This window comes from Salmo salar, chromosome 15, assembly GCF_965601325.2.
Source record: "Salmo salar chromosome 15, fSalSal1, whole genome shotgun sequence".
NCBI classification, from domain to species: domain Eukaryota; kingdom Metazoa; phylum Chordata; class Actinopteri; order Salmoniformes; family Salmonidae; genus Salmo; species Salmo salar.
In genome coordinates this window covers 25,256,784-25,283,879 of record NC_138305.1, presented here as the reverse complement: position 1 = coordinate 25,283,879, position 27,096 = coordinate 25,256,784, and the positions used below count along the sequence as shown (strand labels likewise).

Here is a 27,096-nt window from a genome sequence, read left to right as displayed (position 1 = left end):
TATGCACAAAAAGCTTATTTATCTAACATTTTGTGCACAAATTTCTTTACATCCCTGTTAATGAGCATTTCTCTTTTGCCAAGACAATCCATCCACCTGACAGGTGTGGCATATCAAGAAGCTGATTAAACAGCATGAGTATTACACAGGTGCACCTTGTGCTGGGGACAATAAAAGGCCACTCTAAAATGTGCAGTTTTCTCACACAACACAATGACACAGATGTATCAAGTTTTGAGGGAGTGTGTAATTGGCATGCTGAATGCAGGATTGTCCACCAGAGCTGTTGCCAGATAATTTAAAATTCATTTCTCTACCATAAGCTGCCTCCGTCGTTTTACAGAATTTGACAGTACGTCCAACCGGCCTCACAACCGCAGACCACGTGTAACCACGCCAGCCCAGGACTTCCACATCCGGCTTCTTCACCTGCAGGATCGTCTGAGACCAGCCATCCGGACAGCTGATGAAACTGTGGGTTTGCACAACCAAAGTATTTCTGAACAAACTGTCTCAGGGAAGCTCATCTGTCAGTTCATCGTCCTCACCAAGGTCTTGACCTGACTACAGTCCGTCATCGCAACCGACTTCAGTGTGCAAATGCTCACCTTCGATGGCTACCGGAATGCTGGAGAGGTGTGCTCTTCATAGATAAATCCATGTTTCAACTGTATTGGGCAGATGGCAGACAGCGTGTATTGCGTCGTGTGGGTGAGCGGTTTGCTGATGTGAATGTTGTGAACAGAGTGCCCCATGGTGGCGGTGGGGTTATGGTATGGGCAGGCATAAGCTACATGAACGCAATTGCATTTTATTGATGGCAATTTAAATGCACAGAGATACCGTGACGAGATCCTGAGGCCCATTGTCGTGCCATTCATCTGCTGCCATCACCTCATGTTTCAGCATGTCACAAGGATCTGTACACAGTACCTGGAAGCTGAAAATGTCCCAGTTCTTCCATGGCCTGCATACTCACCAGAAATTTCACCCATTGAGCATGTTTGGGATGCTCTGGATCGTCATGAAAGACAGTGTTCCAGTTCCCGCCAATATCCAGCAACTTCGCACAGCCATTAAAGAGGAGTGGGACAACATTCCACAGGCCACAATCAACAGCCTGATCAACTCTATGGAGATGTGGAGATGTGTCACGCGCATGAGGCAAATGGTGGTCACGCCAGATACTGACTGGTTCTCTGATCCACGCCCCTACATCTCTTTTTTTAAGGTATCTGTGACCAACAGATGCATATTTCTATTCCCAGTCGTGAAATCCATAGAGTAGGGCATAATGAATTTATTTAAATTGATTGATTTCCTTATATGAACTGTAACTCAGTAAAATATTAGAAATTGTTGCATGTTGCGTTTTATATTTTTGTTCAGTGCATTTTTTTTATTTATTGCTATATACTTCAGTAAATGTGAAGGTCAAAGATCACATCTTTGTATTCAGCGCCTTCCTTATTATTATCAAAAAGAGTTAAGACTACAGGTGGAAAAGTGATCTGTTTTGGAGTCACATGTGGCAAACAAACAAAAACACAAACCTAATAAAAAAAATGTAAAAAAACATACAGTCACAACAAATTACTAATATATGACCAAAAAATATACATACAAATATTTACAAACTATTGAGGTTGTACATCAACGCATACAAAAAAACACATATTACAAAGTAAATTGCATTTCCAAACTGTCTGGTTCAAGGCTTTAGGAAATTCTGCCAACATCTGGCACGCTAAAATACAGTGTGCATCGGAAATGGCGTCCTATTTTTATATATATATATATATAGTGCACTTGGTCCAAAGTAGTGCACTATAGTTAGAATACGATACCATTGGGGACAGAGCCGCAAATGTACTTTTTGATGAGAATGTTCCTCGATAGTGTCAACATATGAACATTCCACTAGAGGGTCTTCCTGTACTGTACTGTATCGGACTGAATTCAAAAACTTTGAGAAAGGAAAGGCATGTTTATTGGCCTAGTGAGGAAGGACACAGGAAACATGGTGTTCGTCCCAAATGGCACCCTACTTAGTACACTACTTTTGACCACCAGGCACATGGTTTCTTGGCTGAGGTTTAAATTAATGGAGGGATAGAGGGATGTGTACCCTCCTCATCAGTGATATCTGTGGCTCTGAATATAGTTGACAGAGAAGCAGAGAGGACACATGTTCTACAGTTGACCCTCGACCTTCACCAAGTCTATATGACCCCTATGGCTACATTAGAGATTCTGAGAAGAAATCTTTCTCTTGAGTCCTTGGATATATTAATGGAATGTTCCTCAAATGTTCTTTTTCTGGTTGAGTTCTAGAACAAATTAATGGAATGTTCCTCAAATGTTCTTTTTCTGTTTGAGTTCTAGAACAAATTCATGGAATGTTCCTCAAATGTTCTTTTTCTGTTTGAGTTCTAGAACAGAAGTCATAATGAGCACCAGCATAACTTTGTTTGTTGCTGGTCTGCTCTCCCACCCTGAAATTGCTTTGTTACTTGAGGAAAATGTGCTTATTGTTGTATTTCTCTTCAATCTGTTTGCACCCGTGAAATAGATAGATAGTGTGAGTAATTTAGACTGAATATAGAAAATACTTCAGAACCACTTTGTCATATTTGTGGGTTTATCAGTCTACATGGAACAAAAATACTTTGCATTATTTTGTGATCCTTTCAAAATATACTAGTTTGCGTTGACGTTAAAGAGTATATGTGAGACCTCCAGGCCAGCTTCTGAAAATAAGTGAAACATTAAAGTTGATAGTGCCGACCAAACTATTAAAATACTATAACATGTAAAACCCTGCAGTGTAATCTCTTTCTAAAGGAAATGAATGTGAAAGAAATGGATGTATAATCCCATTGGGAACACAACGGTTGTTTCCACGTCATTTCAACATAATTACATTGAACCAACGTGGAATAGACTTTAAATCAACATCTGTGCCCAGTGGGATTCCTGTTTGCTCCAAGCTGTGAAACACACAACAACAACAAAAAATCATCAAATGGATGGATTGATAAAAGTACATTTTTCTTTCTTCTATTTCATTCATGAAGGTATATCTCTTGCTGGTTTGATTCATTCATGAAGGTATATCTCTTGCTGGTTTGATTCATTCATGAAGGTATATCTCTTGCCGGTTTGATTCAATTGTTGATCTCAAGACACTGTCCTCTCAGTCACTTCTGTCTGTCTCTGTAAGCACCAATTAGACTCATCCCTCTCCTTCAGACCAGCCAATCAGAAGGCCTCACACTGACAGTCTAGCCCAATCAGACGGTCTCATACAGCAGCATCCCGCTGAAGATGGTGAGGGGTTCTGAGGAATGGGCTAGTTTCCCGGTGACCAGGTCGATACAGACGGTATCTCCCACCTTCATAGGGAGGATGATGTTGAAGACAGCCAGGGCTCCAGGCGTGTGTCTGGCCTCTGCCATGGGTTTCTCCAGTCCCTCTGGTTGGTAGCCTGCAGAGTCCCCACGCGCCACGCCGTAGTTAGACTTAGATAGGACAGCCTCAATCTTCACATTCTTATGGCCTGTCAGGGTAGCGCTGAAGAAGTATTTACCACTCACTGGGGCTGTGAAGTAACCTGGGGAGAAAGAGGCATGGTGGCGGGTTATAATACCAGTAATATTAACTTTCATTTTGATGGACAAAGAAGTTGTAAAATAATAACATAGCAAATAAAAGGAATCGTTGAACGACTCGTGATGGAATTTACAGTCAAACAAGCACAGCATATATCTGAATTAACATGCGATAAGTACACAGGCCTTTTACTCAAATTGAAAATGACTCCAGTCTAAGATTTAAGAACTAAGATGGTAAGACCTTGACAGAGATATATTTATATATATATATATATATATATATATATATATATATATATTATATATATATATACATACACACACACACGTACAACTCCACTCCAGTTAATGCCCAAACACACACACCTGTGCCTGGGTTATAGACATCCTTCTCATTGACAAAGATCTTGTTGAAGACTATGGTTCCAGCCTTGGCCTGAGGGCGGGTCAGAGCTGCTGAGAAGGACAGACGAGGAACATGGGCATCTGATCCTGCTGGACCTGGTATCAGGGGAGAGAAACGTGTTTACTGGTATCAGGGGAGAGAGGTGTGTGTTTACTGGTATCAGGGGAGAGAAGCGTGTTTACTGGTATCAGGGGAGAGAGGTGTGTTTACTGGTATCAGGGGAGAGAAGCGTGTTTACTGGTATCAGGGGAGAGAGAGGTGTGTTTACTGGTATCAGGGGAGAGAAGTGTGTTTACTGGTATCAGGGGAGAGAAGCGTGTTTACTGGTATCAGGGGAGAGAGGTGTGTTTACTGGTATCAGGGGAGAGAAGCGTGTTTACTGGTATCAGGGGAGAGAGAGGTGTGTTTACTGGTATCAGGGGAGAGAAGCGTGTTTACTGGTATCAGGGGAGAGAGGTGTGTTTACTGGTATCAGGGGAGAGAGGTGTGTTTACTGGTATCAGGGGAGAGAGGTGTGTTTACTGGTATCAGGGAGAGAGAGGTGTGTTTACTGGTATCAGGGGAGAGAGGTGTGTTTACTGGTATCAGGGGAGAGAGAGGTGTGTTTACTGGTATCAGGGGAGAGAAGTGTGTTTACTGGTATCAGGGGAAAGAGAGGTGTGTTTACTGGTATGAGGGGAGAGAGGTGTGTTTACTGGTATCAGGGGAGAGAGAGGTGTGTTTACTGGTATCAGGGAGAGAAGTGTGTTTACTGGTATCAGGGGAAAGAGAGGTGTGTTTACTGGTATGAGGGGAGAGAGGTGTGTTTACTGGTATCAGGGGAGAGAGAGGTGTGTTTACTGGTATCAGGGGAGAGAGAGGTGTGTTTACTGGTATCAGGGGAGAGAGAGGTGTTTACTGGTATCAGGGGAGAGAGGTGTGTTTACTGGTATCAGGGGAGAGAGAGGTGTGTTTACTGGTATCAGGGGAGAGAGGTGTGTTTACTGGTATCAGGGGAGAGAAGTGTGTTTACTGGTATCAGGGTGAGAGAGGTGTGTTTACTGGTATCAGGGGAGAGAGGTGTGTTTACTGGTATCAGGGGAGAGAGAGGTGTGTTTACTGGTATCAGGGGAGAGAGAGGTGTTTACTGGTATCAGGGGAGAGAAGTGTGTTTACTGGTATCAGGGGAGAGAGAGGTGTGTTTACTGGTATCAGGGGAGAGAGAGGTGTGTTTACTGGTATCAGGGGAGAGAGGTGTGTTTACTGGTATCAGGGGAGAGAGAGGTGTGTTTACTGGTATCAGGGGAGAGAGAGGTGTTTACTGGTATCAGGGGAGAGAAGTGTGTTTACTGGTATCAGGGGAGAGAGAGGTGTGTTTACTGGTATCAGGGGAGAGAAGTGTGTTTACTGGTATCAGGGAGAGAGAGGTGTGTTTACTGGTATCAGGGGAGAGAGGTGTGTTTACTGGTATCAGGGGAGAGAAGTGTGTTTACTGGTATCAGGGGAGAGAGAGGTGTGTTTACTGGTATCAGGGGAGAGAGAAGTGTGTTTACTGGTATCAGGGTGAGAGAGAGGTGTGTTTAGAAATGCAGATGTATCATAACACAATAGGGCTTCACATTGGTGGTGTTAGTTGAAACATAGCCTATATAGACGCAATACAGCAGATGATGTCTTAAAGTACTTAAAAGGCTACAGTACAGTACATTCAATACAGTACATACAGCAGTACAGTACACAGTATATACAGTACAGTATATACAGGAAATACAGTATACACAGTACATACAGTAGAGTACATACAGTACACACAGTATATACAGTAGAGTATGCACAGTACATACAGTACAGTACACACAGTACAGTAGAGTACATAAAGTACAGTAGAGTACATACAGCACAGTACAGTACATACAGGAAATACAGTACACACAGTACATACAATACAGTATAGTACATACAGCACATACAATACAGTACAGTACATACAGCACATACAGGACAGTACAGTGCATACACAGTATAAGCATACATGCTAACAAATGCTAACAAACATAACAAACACTAACAAACACTAACAAACACTAACAAACTAACAAACGCTAACAAACATAACAAACGCTAACAAACGCTAACAAACATAACAAACGCTAACAAACATAACAAACGCTAACAAACATAAATAGTGTAATTCAGGATTGGTGTGGGATTCAACTGAGGGCAGATGAGAGAATATTCACTCAGATCAATGTTAACATTATTTAATGAATAGATACATTATAACATACCTTGTTCACCTCTCAGACCTGGGATGAAAGATGAAAAGAAAATGATTAAATAACACAACACTGATTTAGGGCTCTATTCAATCCACATGGCAGAAGTTCAGCTCTACTGTGTGAATGAAATTTAGAGGCAACCCTCCTGCTTTAGTGAAGACTGCATTCATGGTAAAGGCTGCATATTCCGGCTCAATATGCTGCGATACAGATTGAATAGAGCACTTAGTTCATTTTGGAATTAAATTGATAGTAATGTCATGGTTATTATACCTTGATTTGAGAGAAAATAAAACCCTGCACTCTGTACTTGCCAGTATCACTAGTGTTTATTGAGACCCTCACAGCCTTTCCCAGAGCTTCTGTATCTCTTTGTGAAAATCAAATGTGTGTTTTGTTTTACCTGGAGGTCCCAGTGGCCCCTCCTTGCCAGGTTTGCCTTGGGGCCCTTCTCTTCCTTGGGGTCCCTTTGGCCCTGCGAGTCCAGAGTAGCCCCTCTCTCCTCTCGGACCGGGCAGCCCAGGTGAACCTTACACATGGAAGAAAGGGTGTGTTCTTTTTGGACAGCTGATGCAAGCACACCCATTTTGTCTTAAAAAATGTACCCTTTTTTCTAGTTTTGTTGTTGATATTTTAATACAAAATAAGTATTTACGCACAGCACTGCACAGGTAACACCTTGATATTCAATACAACCATCAAAAAATCATTCCAGAAAACAGAACAGCTAGAAGATAGAAGCACTCGTTACTACGTTATTAGTCTACTTCAGTGAGATAAACCACATGCCTAGAAAACTATTGAGCAAGACACACCATAGACCAGGGTCCAAGGACACTCCAAATAGTCTACTCAGCAAGATCCACACCAGAGCAGAAAGTTGAGGTGACTGAGGAGGACAGTTAATAATTACCAGACACATAATGGGTTTATTTCTGGTCCATTCTGTTCGTCCTGACCTTGACCATCAACCTCCCTAGTGATATCTCTAACTTCTGCATTCTTGAAATGGGGCTTGGACATTCTCAAACGTACACTATATATGCAAAAAAGTATGTGGACACCCCTTCAAATTAGTGGATTCGGCTATTTCAGCCACACCCGTTACTGACGGGTGTATAAAATCGAGCACACAGCCATGCAATCTCCATAGGAAAAACATTGGCATTAGAATGACCTTACTGAAGAGGTTGATGACATTCAACGTGGCACCGTCATAGGATGCCACCTTTCCAACAAGTCAGTTCGTCGAATTTCTGCCCTGCTAGAGCTGCCCCCGGTCAACTGTAAGCGCTGTTATTGTCAAGTGGAAACATCTAGGAGCAACAACGGCTCAGCCGCAAAGTGGTAGGCCACACAAGCTCACAGAACGGGACCGCCGAGTGCTGAAAAAAAATAGTCTGTCCTTTGTTGCAACACTGATTGCCAAATTCCAAACTGCCCCTGGAAGCAACGTCAACACAAGAACTGTTCGTCAGGAGCTTCATGAAATGGGTTTCTATGGCCGAGCTGCTGCACACAAGCCTAAGATCACCATACACAATGACAAGCGTTGGCTAGAGTGGTGTAAAGCTCGCCACCATTGGACTCTGGAGCATTGGAAACGCATTCTCGGGAGTGATGACTCATGCTTTACCATCTGGCAGTCCGACGGATGAATCTAGGTTTGGCAGATGCCAGGAGAACGCTACCTTCCAGAATGCATAGTGCCAACTGTAAAGTTTGGTGGAGGAGGGATAATGGTCTGGGGCTGTTTTTTATGGTTTGGGCCCCTTCGTTCCAGTGAAGGGAATTCTTAACCTGTTAGGGCTAGGGGGCAGTATTGACACGGCTGGATAAAAAACGTACCCGATTTAATCTGGTTACTACTCCTGCCCAGTAACTAGAATATGCATATAATTATTGGCTTTGGATAGAAAACACCCTAAAGTTTCTAAAACTGTTTGAATGGTGTCTGTGAGTATAACAGAACTCATATGGCAGGCCAAAACCTGAGAAGATTCCATGCAGGAAGTGGCCTGTCTGACAATTTCTTTCCCTTCTTGATTATCTCTATCCATTACAGAGGATCTCTGCTGTTACGTGACACTTCCTACGGCTCCCATGGGCTCTCAGAAGGCGGCAAAAAGCTGAATCGTGGCTTTGCAGGCTCTGGTTGAAAAAAAGTAGCGCGTTTGGGTAGTGGCTGGTTACAGTACTGTGAGACTCAGGCGCGTGCCCGCGTCGACCGAATGCTTTGTTTTCTTTTGTCTGTTTACCTAAACGCAGATTCCCGGTCTGAATATTATCGCTTTTTTACGAGAAAAATGGCATAAAAATGGATTTTAAACAGCGGTTGACATGCTTCGAAGTACGGTAATGGAATATTTAGAATTTTTTTGTCACGAATTGCACCATGCTCGTGACCCTTATTTACACTTCGGATAGTGTCTTGAACGCACGAACAAAACGCCGCTATTTGGAAATAACGATGGATTATTTTGGACCAAACCAACATTTGTTATTGAAGTAGCAGTCCTGGGAGTGCATTCTGACGAAGAACATCAAAGGTAATCAAACTTTTGTAATAGTAAATCGGAGTTTGGTCAGGGCTAAACTTGGTGGGTGTCTAAATAGCTAGCCGTGATGGCTGGGCTATGTACTCAGAATATTGCAAAATGTGCTTTCACCGAAAAGCTATTTTAAAATCGGACACCTCGATTGCACAAAGGAGTTCTGTATCTATAATTCTTAAAATAATTGTTATGTTTTTTGTGAACGTTTATCGTGAGTAATTTAGTAAATTCACCGGAGGTTTGCGGGGGTATGCTAGTTCTGAACGTCACATGCTAATGTAAAAAGCTGGGTTTTGATATAAATATGAACTTGATTGAACAAAACATGCATGTATTGTATAACATAATGTCCTAGGTGTGTCATCTGATGAAGATCATCAAAGGTTAGTGCTGCATTTAGCTGTCTTCTGGGTTTTTGTGACATTATATGCTAGCTTGAAAAATGGGTGTCTGATTATTTCTGGCTGGGTACTCTGCTGACATAATCTAATGTTTTGCTTTCGTTGTAAAGCCTTTTTGAAATCGGACAGTGTGGTTAGATTAACGAGAGTCTTGTCTTTAAAATGGTGTAAAATAGTCATATGTTTGAGAAATTGAAGTAATAGCATTTCTAAGGTATTTGAAAATCGCGCAACGGGATTTCACTGGCTGTTACGTAGGTGGGACGAAATCGTCCCACTGGCCCTAGAGAAGTTAACACTACAGCATACAATGACATTCTAGACGATTCTGTGCTTCCAACTTTGTGGCAACAGTTTGGGGAAGGCCCTTTCCTTGTTTCAGCATGACAATGCCCCCGTGTACAAAGCGAGGGCCATACAGAAATGGTTTGTCGAGATCAGCATGGAAGAATTTGACTGGCCTGCACAGAGCTCTGACCTCAACCCCATCCAACACCTTTGGGATGAATTAGAACGCAGACTGTGAGCAAGGCCTAATAGCCCAACATCAGTACCCGATCTCACTAATGCTCTTGTGGCTGAATGGATTCAAGTCACCACAGCAATGTTCCAACATCTAGTGGAAAGCCTTCCCAGAAGAGTGGAGGCTGTTATAGCAGCAAAGGGGGGACCAACAACTCAATATTAATGCCCATGATTTTGGAATGAGACGTTTGGCGAGCAGGTGTCCACATACTTTTGATAATGTAGTGTATCTTAGACGTGCGCTTAACTTCTCTCTTAAAGTCCAAATCAACTGAGATAGGATATAGGATGCACTTTATTGTCCCTGAGGAGAAAATTGTCATCTACTCAATGACGTGGCTTTGAAGTTACTAAAAAGTCATTTCGCCCAACAATTTGGCACATTGCACTTCACTTCCCTTTAGTACACTCACCGACAAAGTCCTGTCTTACTATGAATGCGGTATGATGACAAAATAATGAAACCCTTGTGGATTAATAAAGTATAATGTAATATCATCTCTTATCTCATGTGGCTTGGACCTTGGACCTTTGACGTTGGACCTTTAGAACATTTCATTTCAGCAACAATCAACTCAATGACTTGGTTTAAAGTTACCAAAAGGTAATTTGGCCCATTTAGTTTTGAACATTGCACTCTCCATTCACTTCAATTCTGCTCCACTCACCGACAAAGTCCTGTTGTTTAAAGCTGTGGAACTCCTCGAGGACGTTGAGGACAGAGGTGTTGAGCCTGTTGATGTCAGAGTGAACGTCTGGAAGCTGGACGTGCTGGATGTTGTCGATGGACTCGTCGTGGAAGATGACCGTGGAGTTGAGCGTGTTGACACAGTTCCACAGCCCAGACACGTGTCTGTTCAGCCCCTCCTTGATAATAATAATAATACAAATAATTATACTCAACATCAGCCTTTCAAGAACTCCAAGGATAAAACACAAATGGAAAATAAAAAAGCAAAATGTTAATAAAAAAAAAACAGATTAAAAAAAGCTCCGGTTGGGGCTAGGGGGCAGTATTTGCAAGCGTCCCACCTTGCCCAGGGAGGTTAAACAGATTCACTACCTTGATCTTGGCCAGGCTGTTGGAGACACCATCCAACCGGCCACAGACCTCCTCCATCTTGGACAGCCTCTTGTCCAGCCCATCCCCGGACCGCCGACACTCCCCAATCTCCGTCACGTGTTTACTGGTGATGGTCTTTATCTCACGACCCAGGTCAGTGAAGCGCCCCCCGGTGTCCTTGATGTGCTCGTCCAGCTCTGTCTGCACATGGTCCAACTTGGGGAAGGAGAGGTTGACAGTGACTCATTATGGAGTGTGCAATACAGAACTGTGAAATGTAACTTTGCAATATAAAATGGATTTGTAGTATACAGGAACCATGTACAGTGCATTCATAAAGTTTTCAGACCCCTTGACTTTTTCCCCACATTTTGTTACGTTACAGCCTTATTCGAAAATGGATTACATTTTCAATCTACACACAATACCACATAATGACAAAGCAAAAACCGTTTTTTAGATTTTTTGCAACAAAAAAAACCCAACGTAAATATGACATTTACATAAGTATTCAGACCCTTTATTCAGTACTATGTTGAAGCACCTTTGGCAGCGATCACAGCCTCAAGTCTTCTTGGAGATGACGCTACAAGCTTGGCTAAGCTGTATTTGGAGAGTTTCTCCCATTCTTCTCTGCAGATCCTCTCAAGCTCTGTCAGGTTGGATGGGGAGCGTTGCTGCACAGCTATTTTCCTGGTCTCTCCAGAGATGTTTGAGCGGGTTCAAGTCTGGGCTCTGGCTGGGCCACTCAAGGACATTCAGAGACTTGTCCCGAAGCCACTCCTGCATTGTCTTGGCTGTGTGCTCAGGGTTGTTGACCTGTTGGAAGGTGAACCTTCGCCCCAGTCTGAGGTCCTGAGCGCTCTGGAGCAGATTTTCATCAAGGATCTCTGTACTTTGCTCTGTACATCTTTCCCTTGATCCTGACTAGTCTCCCAGTCCCTGCCTCTGAAAAACATCCCCACAGCATGATGCTGCCACCACCATGCTTCACCGTAGGGATGGTGGCAGGTTTCCTCCAGATGTGACGTTTGGTATTCAGGCCAAAGAGTTCAATCTTGGTTTCATCAGACCAGAGACCAATTTTGTTTCTCATGCTCTGAGTCCTTTAGGTGTCTTTTGGCAAACTCCAAGCGGGCTGTCATGTGGCTTTTACTGAGGAGTTGCTTCCGTCTGACCACTCGACCATAAAGGCCTGATTGGTGGAGTGCTGCAGAGATAGTAGTCCTTCTGGAAGGTTCTCCCATCTCCACAGAGGAACTCTGGAGCTCTGTCAGAGTGACCATCAGGTTCTCCCTGACCAAGGCTGTTCTCCCCCGATTGCTCAGTTTGACCGGGCAGCTAGCTCAATCATTCTGATTGGCTAGGCCTGGCTCCCAAGTGGGTGGGCCTATGCCATGCCTGCGCCCCTGCCCAGTCATTTGAAATTCATAGATTAGGGCCTAATGAATTTATTTCAATTGACTGATTTCCTTATATTAACTGTAACACTGTTCTTGGGGACCTTCAATGCTGCATACATTTTTTGGTACCCTTCCCGAGATCTGTGCTTCGACACAATCCTGTCTCAGAGCCCTACAGACAATTCCTTCGACCACATGGCTTGGTTTTTTTCTCTGACATGCACTGTCAACTGTGTGACCTTATATAGACAGGTGTGTGCCTTTCCAAATCATGTCCAATCAATTGAATTTACCACAGGTGGACTCCAGGATGCACCTGAGCTCAATTTCGAGTCTCAAAGCAAAGGGTCTGAATATAAGGTATGTATTTTTAAAATATTTTATAGATTTGTAAAAATGTATAAAAACCTGTTTTTGCTTTGTTTTTATGTAGATTAAGGATTTTTTTTTAAAACAATTTTTTAGAATAAGGCTGTATCGTAACCTAACAAAATGTCGAACAAGGGAAGGTGTCTGAATACTTTCTGAATGCATTGTACCTGGTGATGGACATGTGGATCTACTAAATCTATCGGGGGAGCTGTATGTCATGACTGTATATCTGATGCACCTCACTGGCCACACCACCTCATTTCAACACGGACATTTGGGTAATATTTGGTAGAGATGTTGATGAATGAGATTTCAACTTTTATTCGTCCACTCAAAAAGACAGCCAGAAGTTTGTTGAATTCCCAATGTGTTATCACTATGCTTTCAACCATCTAAAAGCACGACCAAATTCCAATGGTTTTGTTGTCATCTAAGGGTTATATTTTAACTAACTTAACGTAGTGGTCAATATAAGGGCTCTATTTTAACTAACCTAACATAGTGGTCAATATAAGGGCTCTATTTTAACTAACCTAACATAGTGGTCAGTCTAAGGGCTCTATTTTAACAATCCTAACGTAGTGGTCAGTCTAAGGGCTCTATTTTAACAAACCTAACGTAGTGGTCAGTCTCAGGGCTCTATTTTAACAAACCTAACGGAGTGGTGAATCTAAGGGCTCTATTTTAACTAACCTAACGGAGTGGTGAATCTAAGGGCTCTATTTTAACAAACCTAACGTAGTGGTGAATCTAAGGGCTCTATTTTAACTAACCTAACGTAGTGGTCAATATAAGGGCTCTATTTTAACTAACCTAACGTAGTGGTCAGTCTAAGGGCTCTATTTTAACTAACCTAACGTAGTGGTCAGTCTAAGGGCTCTATTTTAACAAACCTAACGTAGTGGTCAGTCTAAGGGCTCTATTTTAACAAACCTAACGTAGTGGGAAATCTAAGCCTGGCAGTAGCACTATAGGTCTCTGCGTGTGTCAGAAATATTTTAGCTATTTTCACAGCTGTATGAGTGCAATAGCTGGTGGTAGTCCGAATGAGCAGGGGTAATAATCATGTAAATAGTTTTTTCCATGTTTCATGAGCTGGAATAAAAGATCCCAGAAATGTTCCATACCCACAAAAAGCCCATTTCTCTCCAATTTTGTGCACAAATTAGTTTACATCCCTGTTAGTGAGCATTTCTCTTTTGCCAAGATAATCTATCCACCTGACAGATGTGGCATATCAAGAAGCTGATTAAACAGCATGATCATTACACACGTGCACCTTGTGCTGTGGACATTAGGACATTAAAATGCTCTTTACCTGACTTGCTTTTCAAAGATGGCTAGAAATGTACACGTTTTGTGCGCTTGTCGGAAGCAACCAATCCCACATTATTAACTAGAAATTACCTATAAACAAAATGTGCACAGGTGGCTACATGCAGCTCTCGCTTTGATCTCAAAACAAGAGCTTATTCTCACTACCGCTCATGCTGTAAACACAGTCCAGTTCAAAGTGAACGGCACAGATCCATATATGGCCATGGCTATTTGCATATAGGCCTACTGGAGTTCTGATTGGTTATGGCGCACCTACTGGCCTGAGTCACGCATGTCAATGCAATAGACATACTCCAATGCAAAATAACCACCAGTCAGGAGGATCCAGACAGCCCAAGAGGTATGGTTAGCTACGCAGAAAAATATACATATTTTACATAGAAATAAGCATAATGATTATGGCTCTAGACTGCAGGAAACCACTATTTTCAGGTGTTTGAAGTATTTTATTTTTTATTCAACTTCCGGTCAAGGTGCCGAGCACCCCTCCCAGACCACCCCCCAGCCGTACTTTGTGCACCCTCAGATGTTTTGGGGTGAATGACGCCCCTGGTTGAGATTACATTAAAAGTACATGGTGCAAGTGATCAATGCTGTTTGAAAATCTCCACAGACATGCGACCCTTTGCACGCTATCTTCAACATGCAAGCTACAACCAGCTACATTTTATGTTGAGTGTCTCTCTAGTTGAGTCTCTCTCTAGTCATGGCTTTAAAAGGTTTTTAAATCACACTATCGATTTTGCTTCTTCTGACAGTTTATGGCTTGAGGAAACTGCAGACACAGTGATTTGATCCATCTGATTGGCCAGTGGTACACCAATTGCTGCACTTGATTTGCTCTCTGCCGAGTAGGCAGACTTCTACCTTCAGACATATGAAATGGTTCAAAATGGGAACACTTTCCTTTCCGGTGCTGCTGAATCAAATGCACATACAGTTGAAGTCAGAAGTTTACATATACCTTAGCCAAATACATTTAAACTCAGTTTTTCACAATTCTTGACATTTAATCCTAGTACAAATTCCCGGTCTTAGGTCAGTTAGGATCACCACTTTATTTTAAGAATGTGAAATGTCAGAATAATAGTAGAGTGAATGATTTATTTCAGCTTTTATTTATTTCATCACATTCCCAGTGGGTCAGAAGTTTACATACACTCAATTAGTATTTGGTAGCATTGCCTTTAAAATTGTTTACCTTGGGTCAAACGTTTCGGGTAGCTTTCCACAAGCTTCCCACAATAAGTTGGGTGAATTTTGGCCCATTCCTCCTGACAGAGCTGGTGTAACTGAGTCAGGTTTGTAGGCCTCCTTGCTCGCACACACTTTTTCAGTTGTGCCCACACATTTTCTATAGGGTTGAGGTCAGGGCTTTGTGACGGCCACTCCAATACCTTGACTTTGTTGTCCTTAAGCCATTTTGCCACAACTTTGGGGTTGGGGTCATTGTCCATTTGGAAGACCCATTTGCGACCAAGCTTTAACTTCCTGACTGATGTCTTGAAATGTTGCTTCAATATAGCCACATAATATATCCACGTAATTTTCCTTTGTCATGAGCCATCTATTTTGTGAAGTGCACCAGTCCCTCCTGCAGCAAAGCACCCCACAACATGATGCTGCCACCCCATGCTTCACGTTTGGGATGGTGTTCTTCGGCTTGCAAGCCTCCCCCTTTTTCCTCCAAACATAACAATGGTTATTATGGCCAACAGTTTGATTTTTGTTTCATCAGACCAGAGGACATTTCTCCAAAAAGTGTGATCTTTGTCCCCATGTGCAGTTGCAAACTGTAGTCTGGCTTTTTTATGGCGGTTTTGGAGCAGTGGCTTCTTCCTTGCTGAGTGGCCTTTCAGGTTATGTCAATATAGGACTCATTTTTACTGTGGATGTAAATACTCTTGTACCTGTTTCCTCCAGCATCTTCACAGGGTCCTTTGATGTTGTTCTGGGATTGATTTGCACTTTTCGCACCAAAGTACGTTCATCTCTAGGAGACAGACACGTCTCCTTCCTGAGCGGTATGACGGCTGCGTGGTCCCATTGTGTTTATACTTGCGTACTATTGTTCGTACAGATGAACGTGGTACCTTCAGGCATTTGGAAATTGCTCCCAAGGATGAACCAGACTTGTGGGGGTCTACAATTTCTTGCTGAGGTCTTGGCTGATTTCTTTAGATTTTCCCATGATGTCAAGCAAAGAGGCACTGAGTTTGAAGGTAGGCCTTGAAATACATCCACAGGTACACCTCCAATTGACTCAAATGATGTCACTTAGCCTATCAGAAGCTTCTAAAGCCATGACATAATTTTCTGTAATTTTACAAGCTGTTTAAAGGCACAGTCAACTTAGTGTATGTAAACTTCTGACCCACTGGAATTGTGATACAGTGAAATAATCTGTCTGTAAACAATTGTTGGAAAAATTACTTGTGTCATGCACAAAATAGATGTCCTAACCGACTTGCCAAAACTATAGTTTGTTAATTTCTCTGGGGTAGGGGGCAGTATTTTCACATCCAGATGAAAAGCGTACCCAGAGTAAACTGCCTGCTACTCAGGCCCAGAAGCTAGGATATGCATATTATTAGTAGATTTAGATAGAAAACAGTTTAAAACAGTTTGAATGATGTCTGTGAGTATAACAAAACTCATATGGCAGGCGAAAACCTGATAAAAATCCAACCAGGAAGTGGGAAATCTGAGCGTTGTAGTTTTTCAAGTGATTACCTATCCAATATAGTGTCTGTGGGGTCATATTGCACTTCCTAAGGCTTCCACTAGATGTCAACTAGATGTCTTTAGAACGTTGTTTCAGGCTTCTACTGTGAATGGGGAGAGAGTAAGAGCTGTTTCCACCAGGTGTCTGGCAGTAGGCCATGAGCTCAGTCTCGCGCGCAGCCGTGAGCTCGAGCTGGGTTCCCTTTCAATTTTAAAGACAAAGGAATTGTCCGGTTGGAATATTATTGAAGATTTATGATAAAAACATCCTAAAGATTGATTCTATACAACGTTTGACATGTTTCTACAAACTGTAATAGAACTTTTTAGACTTTTGGTCTGGATTTAGTGCATTTGGAATAGTGAACCTAACGCGCGAACAAAATGGAGGTATTAACTTTATCGAACAAAACTAACATTTATTGTGGAACTGGGATTGCTGGGAGTGAATTCCGATGAAGATCATCTAAGGTAAGTGAATATTTATAACACTATTTCTGACTTGTTGACTCCACAACATGGCGGGTATCTGTATGGCTTGTTTTGGTGGCTGAGCACTGTACTCAGATTATCGCATGGTGTGCTTTCACCGTAAATCTTTTTTGAAATCTGACACAGCGGTTGCATTGAGGAGAAGTGTATCTATAATCCTATGCATAACACTTGTATCTTTTATCAAAGTTTATGATGAGAATTTCTGTAAATTGATGTGGCTCTGCAAAATCACAGCATGTTTTTTAGAGGCCAAACATTACTGAACATAACGCGCCAATGTAAACTGAGATTTTTGGATATAAATATGAACTTTATCGAACAAAACATACATGTATTGTGTAACATGAAGTCCTATGAGTGCCACCTGATGAAGATCATCAAAGGTTAGTGATACATTTTATCTCTATTTCTGCTTTTTGTGACTCCACTCTTTGGCTGGAAAATGTCTGTATGTTTTTTTGTGACTAGGATCTGACCTAACCTAATCTAATGTTATGCTTTCGCCGTAAAGCCTTTTTGAAATCAGACAATGTGGTTGGATTAACGAGAAGTTCATCTTTAAAATGGTGTATAATACTTGTATGTTTCAGGAATTTTAATTATGAGATTTCTGTTGTTTTGAATTTGGCGCCCTGCAATTTCACTGGCTGTTGGCGAATGGGACGATCACGTCCCACATACCCCAGAGAGGTTAACAAGAAATTTGTGGAGTGGTTGAAAAACAAGTTTTATTGACTCCAACCTAAGTGTATGTAAACTTCCGACTTCAACTGTACCACCAACAGCACAAACAAAAGGAACCCAAGGCTTTAACGTTGGGTGTTTTACAGACATTTTGGGGGGTCGACTGGTTGGTGACCACTGCCCCGTGGCCTATATGTATTGTCTATTTGTAGTTGAACCTTAGGTTGAATTCGAACAATTGCTGTTGATGTCTTTGCCATTTTTGAATTATAGAGTATGGTACATTTCATTGGCTTTGTTAAACCTACCCATTGGAATGACTTCAATAGCAACTGTGAATATATTTAGCTATTAAGAGATCTCTCAATAGTCATTCTCACGATAGAGACCAATGATCAGCTATAGGTAGATCATCTCTCCAGTAGGAGGTGCTGTAGACAGATCATCTCTCCAGTAGAAGGTGCTGTAGGTAGATCATCTCTCCAGTAGGAGGTGCTGTAGGTAGATCAACTCTCCAGTAGGAGGTGCTGTAGGTAGATCAACTCTCCAGTAGGAGGTGCTGTAGGTAGATCAACTCTCCAGTAGGAGGTGCTGTAGATACATCAACTCTCCAGTAGGAGGTGTTGTAGATACATCAACTCTCCAGTAGGAGGTGTTGTAGATACATCAACTCCCCAGTAGGAGGTGCTGTAGATACATCAACTCTCCAGTAGGAGGTGTTGTAGATACATCAACTCTCCAGTAGGAGGTGCTGTAGATACATCAACTCTCCAGTAGGAGGTGCTGTAGGTAGATCATCTCTCCAGTAGGAGGTGCTGTAGGTAGATCAACTCTCCAGTAGGAGGTGCTGTAGACAGATCAACTCTCCAGTAGGAGGTGCTGTAGGTAGATCAACTCTCCAGTAGGAGGTGCTGTAGGTTGATCAACTCTCCAGTAGGAGGTGCTGTAGATACATCAACTCTCCAGTAGGAGGTGCTGTAGGTAGATCAACTCTCCAGTAGGAGGTGCTGTAGATACATCAACTCTCCAGTAGGAGGTGTTGTAGGTTGATCAAGTCTCCAGTAGGAGGTGCTGTAGGTAGATCAACTCTCCAGTAGGAGGTGCTGTAGATACATCAACTCTCCAGTAGGAGGTGCTGCCCAGCCTATAGTTGAAAATTGGTTACCATGATGACCTAATCCTGTGGTTGAAATTTCAGCATCTATACAACAGTTGATTACGTAGATTCTACATCACAATACTTTGACATATTATGTTAAAACAACGTTGAAACATGTTGAAACAACGTTGAATCAAACCATTTGTGCCCAGTGATAATTGTCTGTCTGCAAACAATGCAAACGCAGTACACTTTCTGTTAAAAACAGACAATAAAAGTACATCTAACCTCAGACATGATGTTATCCTTGGTAGAGCCCAGGTCTGTGATGGTGTTGCCATGCCTCTGGACCGTATGACCTAGCCCCTTCACTGAGTCATTCAGGGTAGTAAACCTGTACAACAGTGGTGGGTTATACTAATGATATAACGTCTAATAACAAATCAGATCATCTTGTCTGTTTTACAGAGGGGATGCATCCCAAATGGGTCTCTAGTTCCTTTATAGTGCACTACTTTATAGCTCATAGAGCCCAAAAGTAGTGCACTACATAGGGAATAATAGTGCCATTTGGGACGCAGAGAAGATTTACCTGATGGTGAACTTGGATAGTTCCCCCTGGATGGATTTCAGGTCCGATCCCAACTGTCCATGGAGGGTCGTATGTCCGTCCAGGTTTTTCTTTAGGTCCGTCAGGCCGGTCTTACACTTCCCTGTACACTCTTCCACTTCCTCCTTCAGCCTCCCCACTTTCTCCTTTTAGTTAACAAACATATACAGCTATATATTCACACATGCCAGATACAACTACAGATACAACTACAGATTAGTAAACATTAACATATAGTCACAAAAATGACTTTTCATTGATGTCATTTACCTGCAGGTTGGAGCACAGCTGAGAACAAGAGGAGTCCTCAGAGTCAAACCTGTGGAGAGCAAGATGGCGGCTGTTAATGTGGTGAAAGACACTATGCATTTTACTTTGCTATTCAATAAATACACACACACACACACACACACCCCCCCACACACACACACACACACACACACACACACACACACACACACAAAACAAAACAAATAATCAAACCTGTTGTGCAGGTTGGTCAGTTCCGCTTGGCACCTCCGGAGGGCGCTGTTGGTGCTGTTGGTGAACGACTGCAGGTCTCGTTCTACTGTGCTACAGATGGAGCAGCCGTCCACGCTCCGCCCCAGCGTCTCCACCTCCGTGACTATCTGGTTGAAGCGCTCGCCGTCCTCCCCCGTCAATCCTTTGATCTTCTTAACGTCGTTGCTGAGTTCCACCACTCTGTCTATTATAGAGTCGCCAGTCAGCGACAGGTCCTTGAGTCTGGTATCAAACTTTTGGATGTCCTCCTTGTTGGCCACTACCCTCCACTCCAGGGTCTTGACCATGTCTTCTGTCTTACGGCCCTTCCCGTTGGGGCCGCAGGTCTCGGAGCACATGTCCACTGTCCTCGACAGTTTGGTGTCGATAAAGTTTGTTGTGTTCTCTAGTTGACCCAGTCGTCGGCTGTGGTCGGTAACCGTGTCCGTCAGGACTGTGAGGTCCAGCTCCACCTTGAAGAAATAGAGGAGTAGTAGGTAGGTAGTCTACAGTACACCCCCTGGATAGGACACTAGTCTATCTCCTGTTTCTGTAGTGAGGCAGCTTGATGTACCAGGACACCCCCTAGACAGGACACTAGTCTATCTCCTGTTTCTGTAGTGAGACAGCTTGATGTACCAGGACACCCCCTAGACAGGACACTAGTCTATCTCCTGTTTCTGTAGTGAGGCAGCTTGATGTATCAGGACACCCCCTGGACAGGACACTAGTCTGTCGCAGGGCCTTAACACAATCCAACATATGTTTTTAATGTAGGCCTGTACACAGCGCTGCAACAAATTATTACCTTGCCTATCCTGTAGCCGTGGTCATCCATGTGGCTGAGGACCATGTTACGGATGGTGGTGACCTCTCTCTGCAGGTTGTCCTTTATGTTGTTTCCTGTGTTGGTGAACTTCTGCTCCGTCTTCCTCACCGTGTTGTTCAGCCTCCTCTCCACTTCCCTCAGTCTACCGTTCAGCTTCTCCTCTGTCACCTTCGTCCTCCCTCCTTTCTCACCTCCTCCTCCTCCACCCGACCCACCACCCAGCTCCTTGTCCAGGCGCTCTTTGATGACATCATAGCCTTGCGCTGTGGCGTTAAACTTCCCCTCCATGGTGGTCAGCCTCCTGTCAATCTCTGTGACGGTGTTGCAGCAGCCCTGTGTTCGTTCCATCTCCCTCCTGGTGACGTCCATGTTGTGGCGGTAGTGTTGCTCCATGGAGCTCAGCAACTTCTCCAGAGCACTAATTATGGGATGAAATTAGTGCCAACAAATAATTTATTCTGAATTCAATATGTACTTATTGCCATGAAATTACAGTTTGTCAACTTGATACACAGGCAATGAAATTTAATTTCTGAATACTAATTTAATATAATTGAATTCAGATTAAATTGCTGTTGTTGGCAGTCATATTCCTCCATACCTGATCCTCTCCTGGTCACTCTTCTGCTGCTTCCTCATGTCCTCCACCCCGCTCTGGCAGGAGGAGCACGACAGACTGACCCTCCTCTCCAGCTCGCGGAGGATCTCCTCCTTCATGGCGTCCATCTTGCCTGTGACAGCCCCGCCTAGCTCATTGCCGCGGGAACCTCTGTCACCATTGACCAAGTGGTTGTTGATGGACAGCAGGGTCTGGTCGTGGACCTGAGAGTAGAGGATATTTTTGGGGGGCTGTTTACACAGAAAGTGTGTGTGTGTGTGCGTGCGTGCGTGCGCACACCTGCGTGCGATTGTCCAGTTGGTCAAGTTTGGTCTGAATGTTGTGAATGGTCTCTTTCATGGGCTTGGCTGCGTCTGCAGGGGTCCTGTCTCCGTTCAGGCCTGGCCTGTGGGGTCCAAAATCAAAGTTATAAGCACATAAAAAATAGCTATTGATGCTGGATAAGATATCATAGTGTTTCTGTTCCCAAAAGTGAATTTACGTTCTATGTTCAGTATTTTAGTTTTACCAGTATCTGTTTATTTGTAGAAAATAATCCAGATTTTCTTTCCCCCAGCACATTACTTACGAGATAAAACAAGCAGCACATTATTCCACCAAATAAATTATACACATATAGTAAAACCTATTTATAAGTCTAAATTCGCTTTTGGGAGCAGTACAACTCTGTGGGGTAATCTCTTAGTCTCCGTCCCAAATGGAATCCTATTCCCTACATAGTACACTACTGTTTGTGTTGTTCTGACCTCTTAGTTCCGTCTTGGAACCTCAGGTTCATGTCCGTCATGGTGGACTGCATGTCATGGATGTCCTTGGTCAACCTCTGAATAGTCTCCTCCATCTGTTTCATCTTGTCACCTGGAGCAGGGAGACACAGGTTTATCATTCAAAACTAACAGCCTTTTTTCCCAGACAAAGTTTCTCCATTCAAAACTAACAGCCTTTTTTCCCAGACAAAGTTTCTCCATTCAAAACTAACAGCCTTTTTTCCCAGACAAAGATTCTCCATTCAAAACTAACAGCCTTTTCCCCCAGACAAAGTTTCTCCATTCAAAACTAACAGCCTTTTTTACCAGACAAAGATTCTCCATTCAAAACTAACAGCCTTTTCCCCCAGACAAAGTTTCTCCATTCAAAACTAACAGCCTTTTTCCCCAGACAAAGTTTCTCCATTCAAAACTAACAGCCTTTTTCCCAGACAAAGATTCTCCATTCAAAACTAACAGCCTTTTTCCCAGACAAAGATTCTCCATTCAAAGCACTTTTAAGTCCAGGGCAAGGCTTAATCTGTGCCTGGGGAAACAACCCATAGAGTTTTTTGAATTAAGAGTTTTCCAAACCAATACATTCTTGTGACTGTCCAAGTATTGAGCCACAAGGCTATAACTTTTCCAAGCTTCAACGTATCCAAGCAAATGGACTTGGACTGTTCTTTGGAATATGGTTATCTACCCTATATTAATAACTGTGTCAGAGATGATGTGTGAGAGAGATGTTATATTAATAACTGTGTCAGAGATAATGTGTGAGAGAGATGTTATATTACAGTTTTTCTCCATTGGTTTGGCTCATTTCTTGAAACAGAAATTACATTCTCAAAACTACATGAACAAACCTCCAAACCACTTGGCAATTGTTCACAACAGAAATGAATTTCTCATTAATTTCATCAAATTGCAAATGTCTAAGTACATGTCTCAATGTCTCAGTACATCTTTGCAAATGATTAAGTACATGTAGCCTACATTTAGCACAATTTCCAAGTGAATAGATCTTATCGATCTAAACTGATTGTTGATTCTCAGTCTAATGGCTGTTCGCTCCAAAACGTGTCAGCGTCATTTCATTGTATAAGTCATCACATGCACAATAGTCTGTTCAATTGTCAAAATTAGTCAAGAACATAATACCATGAATACCATATATGAATCCCTTGGAACATTTGATACATTTATTACAGCAATTGACAGTCAGGTGAAACTAGAACTTGACTAACGAAGGAGGAGTTTCACACATCTCAGATGACCAATCAAACAGTATGTTTAGTTACCTGACAGGTGCTGTCCATGACTGTGAATGCTGCCAAACATCTATGTAAAGAGCTTGACCATGCAGGACCAGTACAATTTCTGAACATGGAGGCACCTGGCCAAGTAAATGAACAAGGGCAACTGCCTGCTCGAGGAAGAGGAAGAAGAAGAGGAGGAGGAGTAAGGGTACGTGGTGGTGGAATAGGGGGAAGAGGCCGAGGAGCACGAAGACACCATGCTGTCCCGGATGAAATTCGGGCCACAATTATAGACCATGTCATCAACCATGGCCTCACAATGGAGGAGGCAGGTCGCCGAGTGCAGCCTAATGTGCCTCACTCAACAGTCTCCTCCATCATCCAAACCTTTCGCAGGGAAAACAGGTATGTAGTCAGTCAATGATGGAATTATATGTTGTATAGGACAGGACACTGTGCATAGAGCAATAAATATATTTCTTTACCTATTCATTTAGTGTGTGTGTGTGTGTGTGTGTGTGTGTGTGTGTGTGTGTGTGTGTGTGTGTGTGTGTGTGTGTGTGTGTGTGTGTGTGTGATAGGCCTACAGTAATATCTTACCTCAATGGGATGTTATGATACTAAAAATGACAAGAAAAACATTGGAGAAAATAAACTATGGAATAGTTTATTTTCTACAGTATTGATGATACAGTTTACAGTAGTATTCCAGTCACTGTGCAGTGATGCATTAGAATTGTGGTAAAGTTACTGTAAGTAAAACAACAATACAATTACATAGGTAACTCATTCTGTAAGGAATACATAAGGTATACATTACGAATGGAGTGTAGTCCTTTGACTTCTATATCTAGGATTGGACGACAACCTTGCACGGGTGGCAGAGGAAAACTTCTCAATGAACAACAAGAACAAGAGATCTGTAACATGGTGATGGCAAATAATGCCATCATATTGAGACAGATCCGCGCTGCAATCCTACAAGACAATGCCATATTCCAAAATGTCAACTCTATAAGCAACTCCACAATAGACCGGATATTGAAGAAGCATCAGATGACAATGAAGCAAATTTACAGGGTACAATTTTGAGAAACTCTGATAGAGTGAAAGAGCTGCGGTACCAGTATGTACATGTAAGTCAGTTACTGGTTGTCCATCCTTATAACCTTTTTACAATTAAGCAGTGGTTCCCAAACTTTTTTGGCTTCAGTACCCACTTTACCTGATTTGTGTATCCAGGTAATCCAGGTACAGGACTTCAACATTTCGCCTAAAAGCTGCAGCTTACTGTATGATGCAATTATCATTATAATCCTTATTTTGAAGAATATAACATACAATAAGAAAAGGGGTCAAAGAGCTGCAATTAGTGCCTCCCATGTAAATCTATCTAATACTGTGGGTTTTACTGTAACATTTCAGTAAGTCTAGTCATTGATGATTTCCCCCCTCCCCTTTCTGTCAAATACCACCTGTAGTACCTCTGCATAGGGGTACATGTACCCCAGGTTTGGAACCACTGGAGTAGTGGCCAGTAGTATATTGAACTTGTGGAGAACATAGAACATTCCTATGTAATTGTCTGTAACTGTAGTGTATGACTCTTCTGTATGACTGATTTGATGTTTTCTTTTTTTACGCTATTGTAGAGAATAATGGCATTGGAAGGAAACGAGACCCATCACATCCTCGTGTTTGTGGATGAAGCTGGCTTCAACCTGGCCAAGGGCCGAAGACGTGGCCGTAATATTATTGGCCACCGGGCCACCGCGGATGTCCCAGGCCAGCGAGGGGGCAATATAACTATGTGTGCTGCCATATCTGAGAATGGTGTGGCCACTCACATCCCCAGTCTTGGCCAATACAATACACAGAAGCTCCTCATCTTCTTGGACCGCCTTCATTTTTATTTGATCCCTGAAAATGAGAGAGGTCTCGTAGGGCCTCACCTACCACAATATGTCATTGTATGGGACAATGTGAATTTCCACCGTGGCCCGCTCATCAGGGCCTGGTTCACTACTCATCCAAGGATGGTCATGGTGTTCCTACCACCTTACTCTCCTTTCCTCAATCCTATTGAGGAGTATTTCTCCGCTTGGAGGTGGAGAGTGTATGAGCATCGGGCTCAAGATCAGAGGTCCCTGCTCCATGCAATGGACGCTGCGTGTGAGGATATTACAGGAGATCAGTGTAGGGGATGGTTGCGACATGCACGCCGTTTCTTCCCTCGTTGCATCGCAAGGGAGAATATAGGCTGTGATGTGGACGAGAATCTGTGGCCAGACAGACAGCAGCATGTGGATGGCCAGGAGGGTGAGGATGGTGGCCAGGAGAGGGAGGGTGAGGACAGCGTCCAGTGAAGAACTGTCCAGCTTTACTTACAGCACTGTAGGCTGCATATAATTTTCATTGTTTTTTGTTTGTGTGTTTATATTACAGTATATTATGCTGTATATATTTTCTTTTTACTCTGATGTATGTGTCACGTCCTGGCCAGTATAAGGGTTAATTGTTATTGTAGTTTGATCAGGACGTGGCAGAGGGTATTTGTTTTATGTGGTTCGGGGTGGTGTTTTGGTAAAAGGGTGTTTGATTTCGTATTTCCGGGTTTTTGGGTTATGATCTATGTTTATGTAATTCTATGTTTAGTCTAGGTAGTCTGTTTCTATGTAGAGTTAATTGGGGTTGACTTCCAATTGAAGGCAGCTGTGTGGTGTTGCCTTTGATTGGAAGTCCTATATTAGTTGGGTGTGTTTGTCTGTGTGTTTGTGGGAGATTGTTCTGTGTTTAGCCTTGTGCCTTGCCAGACTGTCTGTATATCGTTCGTTCACTTGTTTTGTTACTTTGGTGTTCATTTTGGGAAGTTAATAAACGTCAAGATGAGCTTACACATACCTGCTGCGTTTTGGTCCACCATTACCGACGACAACCGTGACAGAATCTCCCACCAAACCAGGACCAAGCAGCAGAGGAAGGAGCAGTGGGATTTTGAGTTGGACTATGGTGAGAGATGGACTTGGGAGGAGATCTTGAAGGGAGAAGGCTCCTACACTTGGGAGGAGATCCAATCAGGAAAAGATCGCCTTCCATGGGGACAGGTGGTAAGGGAGAGAGAGGAAAGGTGAAAGGCTGGTATGGACCGGGAACGTTTCCGAGGAACACGACTGGCGTTGAAGCACGAGAGGCACCCCCAAGAATTGTTTTTGGGGGGGCACACGGGTAGTTTGCCTAGGCATAGGAAGAGCCGGAAGCCAGCTACCCGTGGTTATATGGAGGAGCGTATGAGGTGGAGAGCGCCATGTTTCGCTGAGGAGCGCACTATCTCACCCATACGCACGCACAGTCCGGTGTGCCTTATTCCAGCCCCTCGCAGGTGCCGTGCTAGAGTGGGCATCCAGCCTGGTAGGAGGATGCCTGCGCAGCGCATCTGGTCGCCGGTACACCTCCGAGGACCAGGCTACCCAACTCCCGCTCTACGCACGGCTACCATCAGGCCCCTGCACAGCCCAGTCTGCCCTGTACCAGCACCCCGCTCGTACAGGGCTACTAGTTCCATCCAGCCAAGACGGGTTGTGCAGGAGGTAAG

General features: G+C 43.1%; 1 protein-coding gene across 2 annotated transcripts in view; it reads right to left on the bottom strand.

Annotated features, from left to right (window-relative positions):
• Nucleotides 1–1,285: 1,285 nt before the first annotated feature.
• The window catches only part of LOC106571081 (EMILIN-1-A), a 55,050-nt gene continuing 29,239 nt past the window's right edge, over nt 1,286–27,096 (bottom strand). The window contains exons 4-17 of one of the 2 annotated variants that reach the window (XM_045695547.2): nt 22,243–22,354; nt 21,776–21,881; nt 21,479–21,687; nt 20,857–21,295; nt 20,031–20,521; nt 19,818–19,866; nt 19,530–19,693; nt 19,226–19,331; nt 10,823–11,038; nt 10,428–10,626; nt 6,682–6,807; nt 6,288–6,305; nt 3,981–4,115; nt 1,286–3,613 (exon numbers count right to left, since the gene is read on the bottom strand). In XM_045695547.2, the coding sequence (XP_045551503.2) occupies nt 3,294–3,613; nt 3,981–4,115; nt 6,288–6,305; nt 6,682–6,807; nt 10,428–10,626; nt 10,823–11,038; nt 19,226–19,331; nt 19,530–19,693; nt 19,818–19,866; nt 20,031–20,521; nt 20,857–21,295; nt 21,479–21,687; nt 21,776–21,881; nt 22,243–22,354 (2,690 nt within the window). In that variant the 3' untranslated portion in view covers nt 1,286–3,293. Of the gene's footprint in view, nt 3,614–3,980; nt 4,116–6,287; nt 6,306–6,681; nt 6,808–10,427; nt 10,627–10,822; nt 11,039–19,225; nt 19,332–19,529; nt 19,694–19,817; nt 19,867–20,030; nt 20,522–20,856; nt 21,296–21,478; nt 21,700–21,775; nt 21,882–22,242; nt 22,355–27,096 lie in introns of both variants that reach the window. The other variant, XM_045695546.2, reaches the window with a different exon arrangement.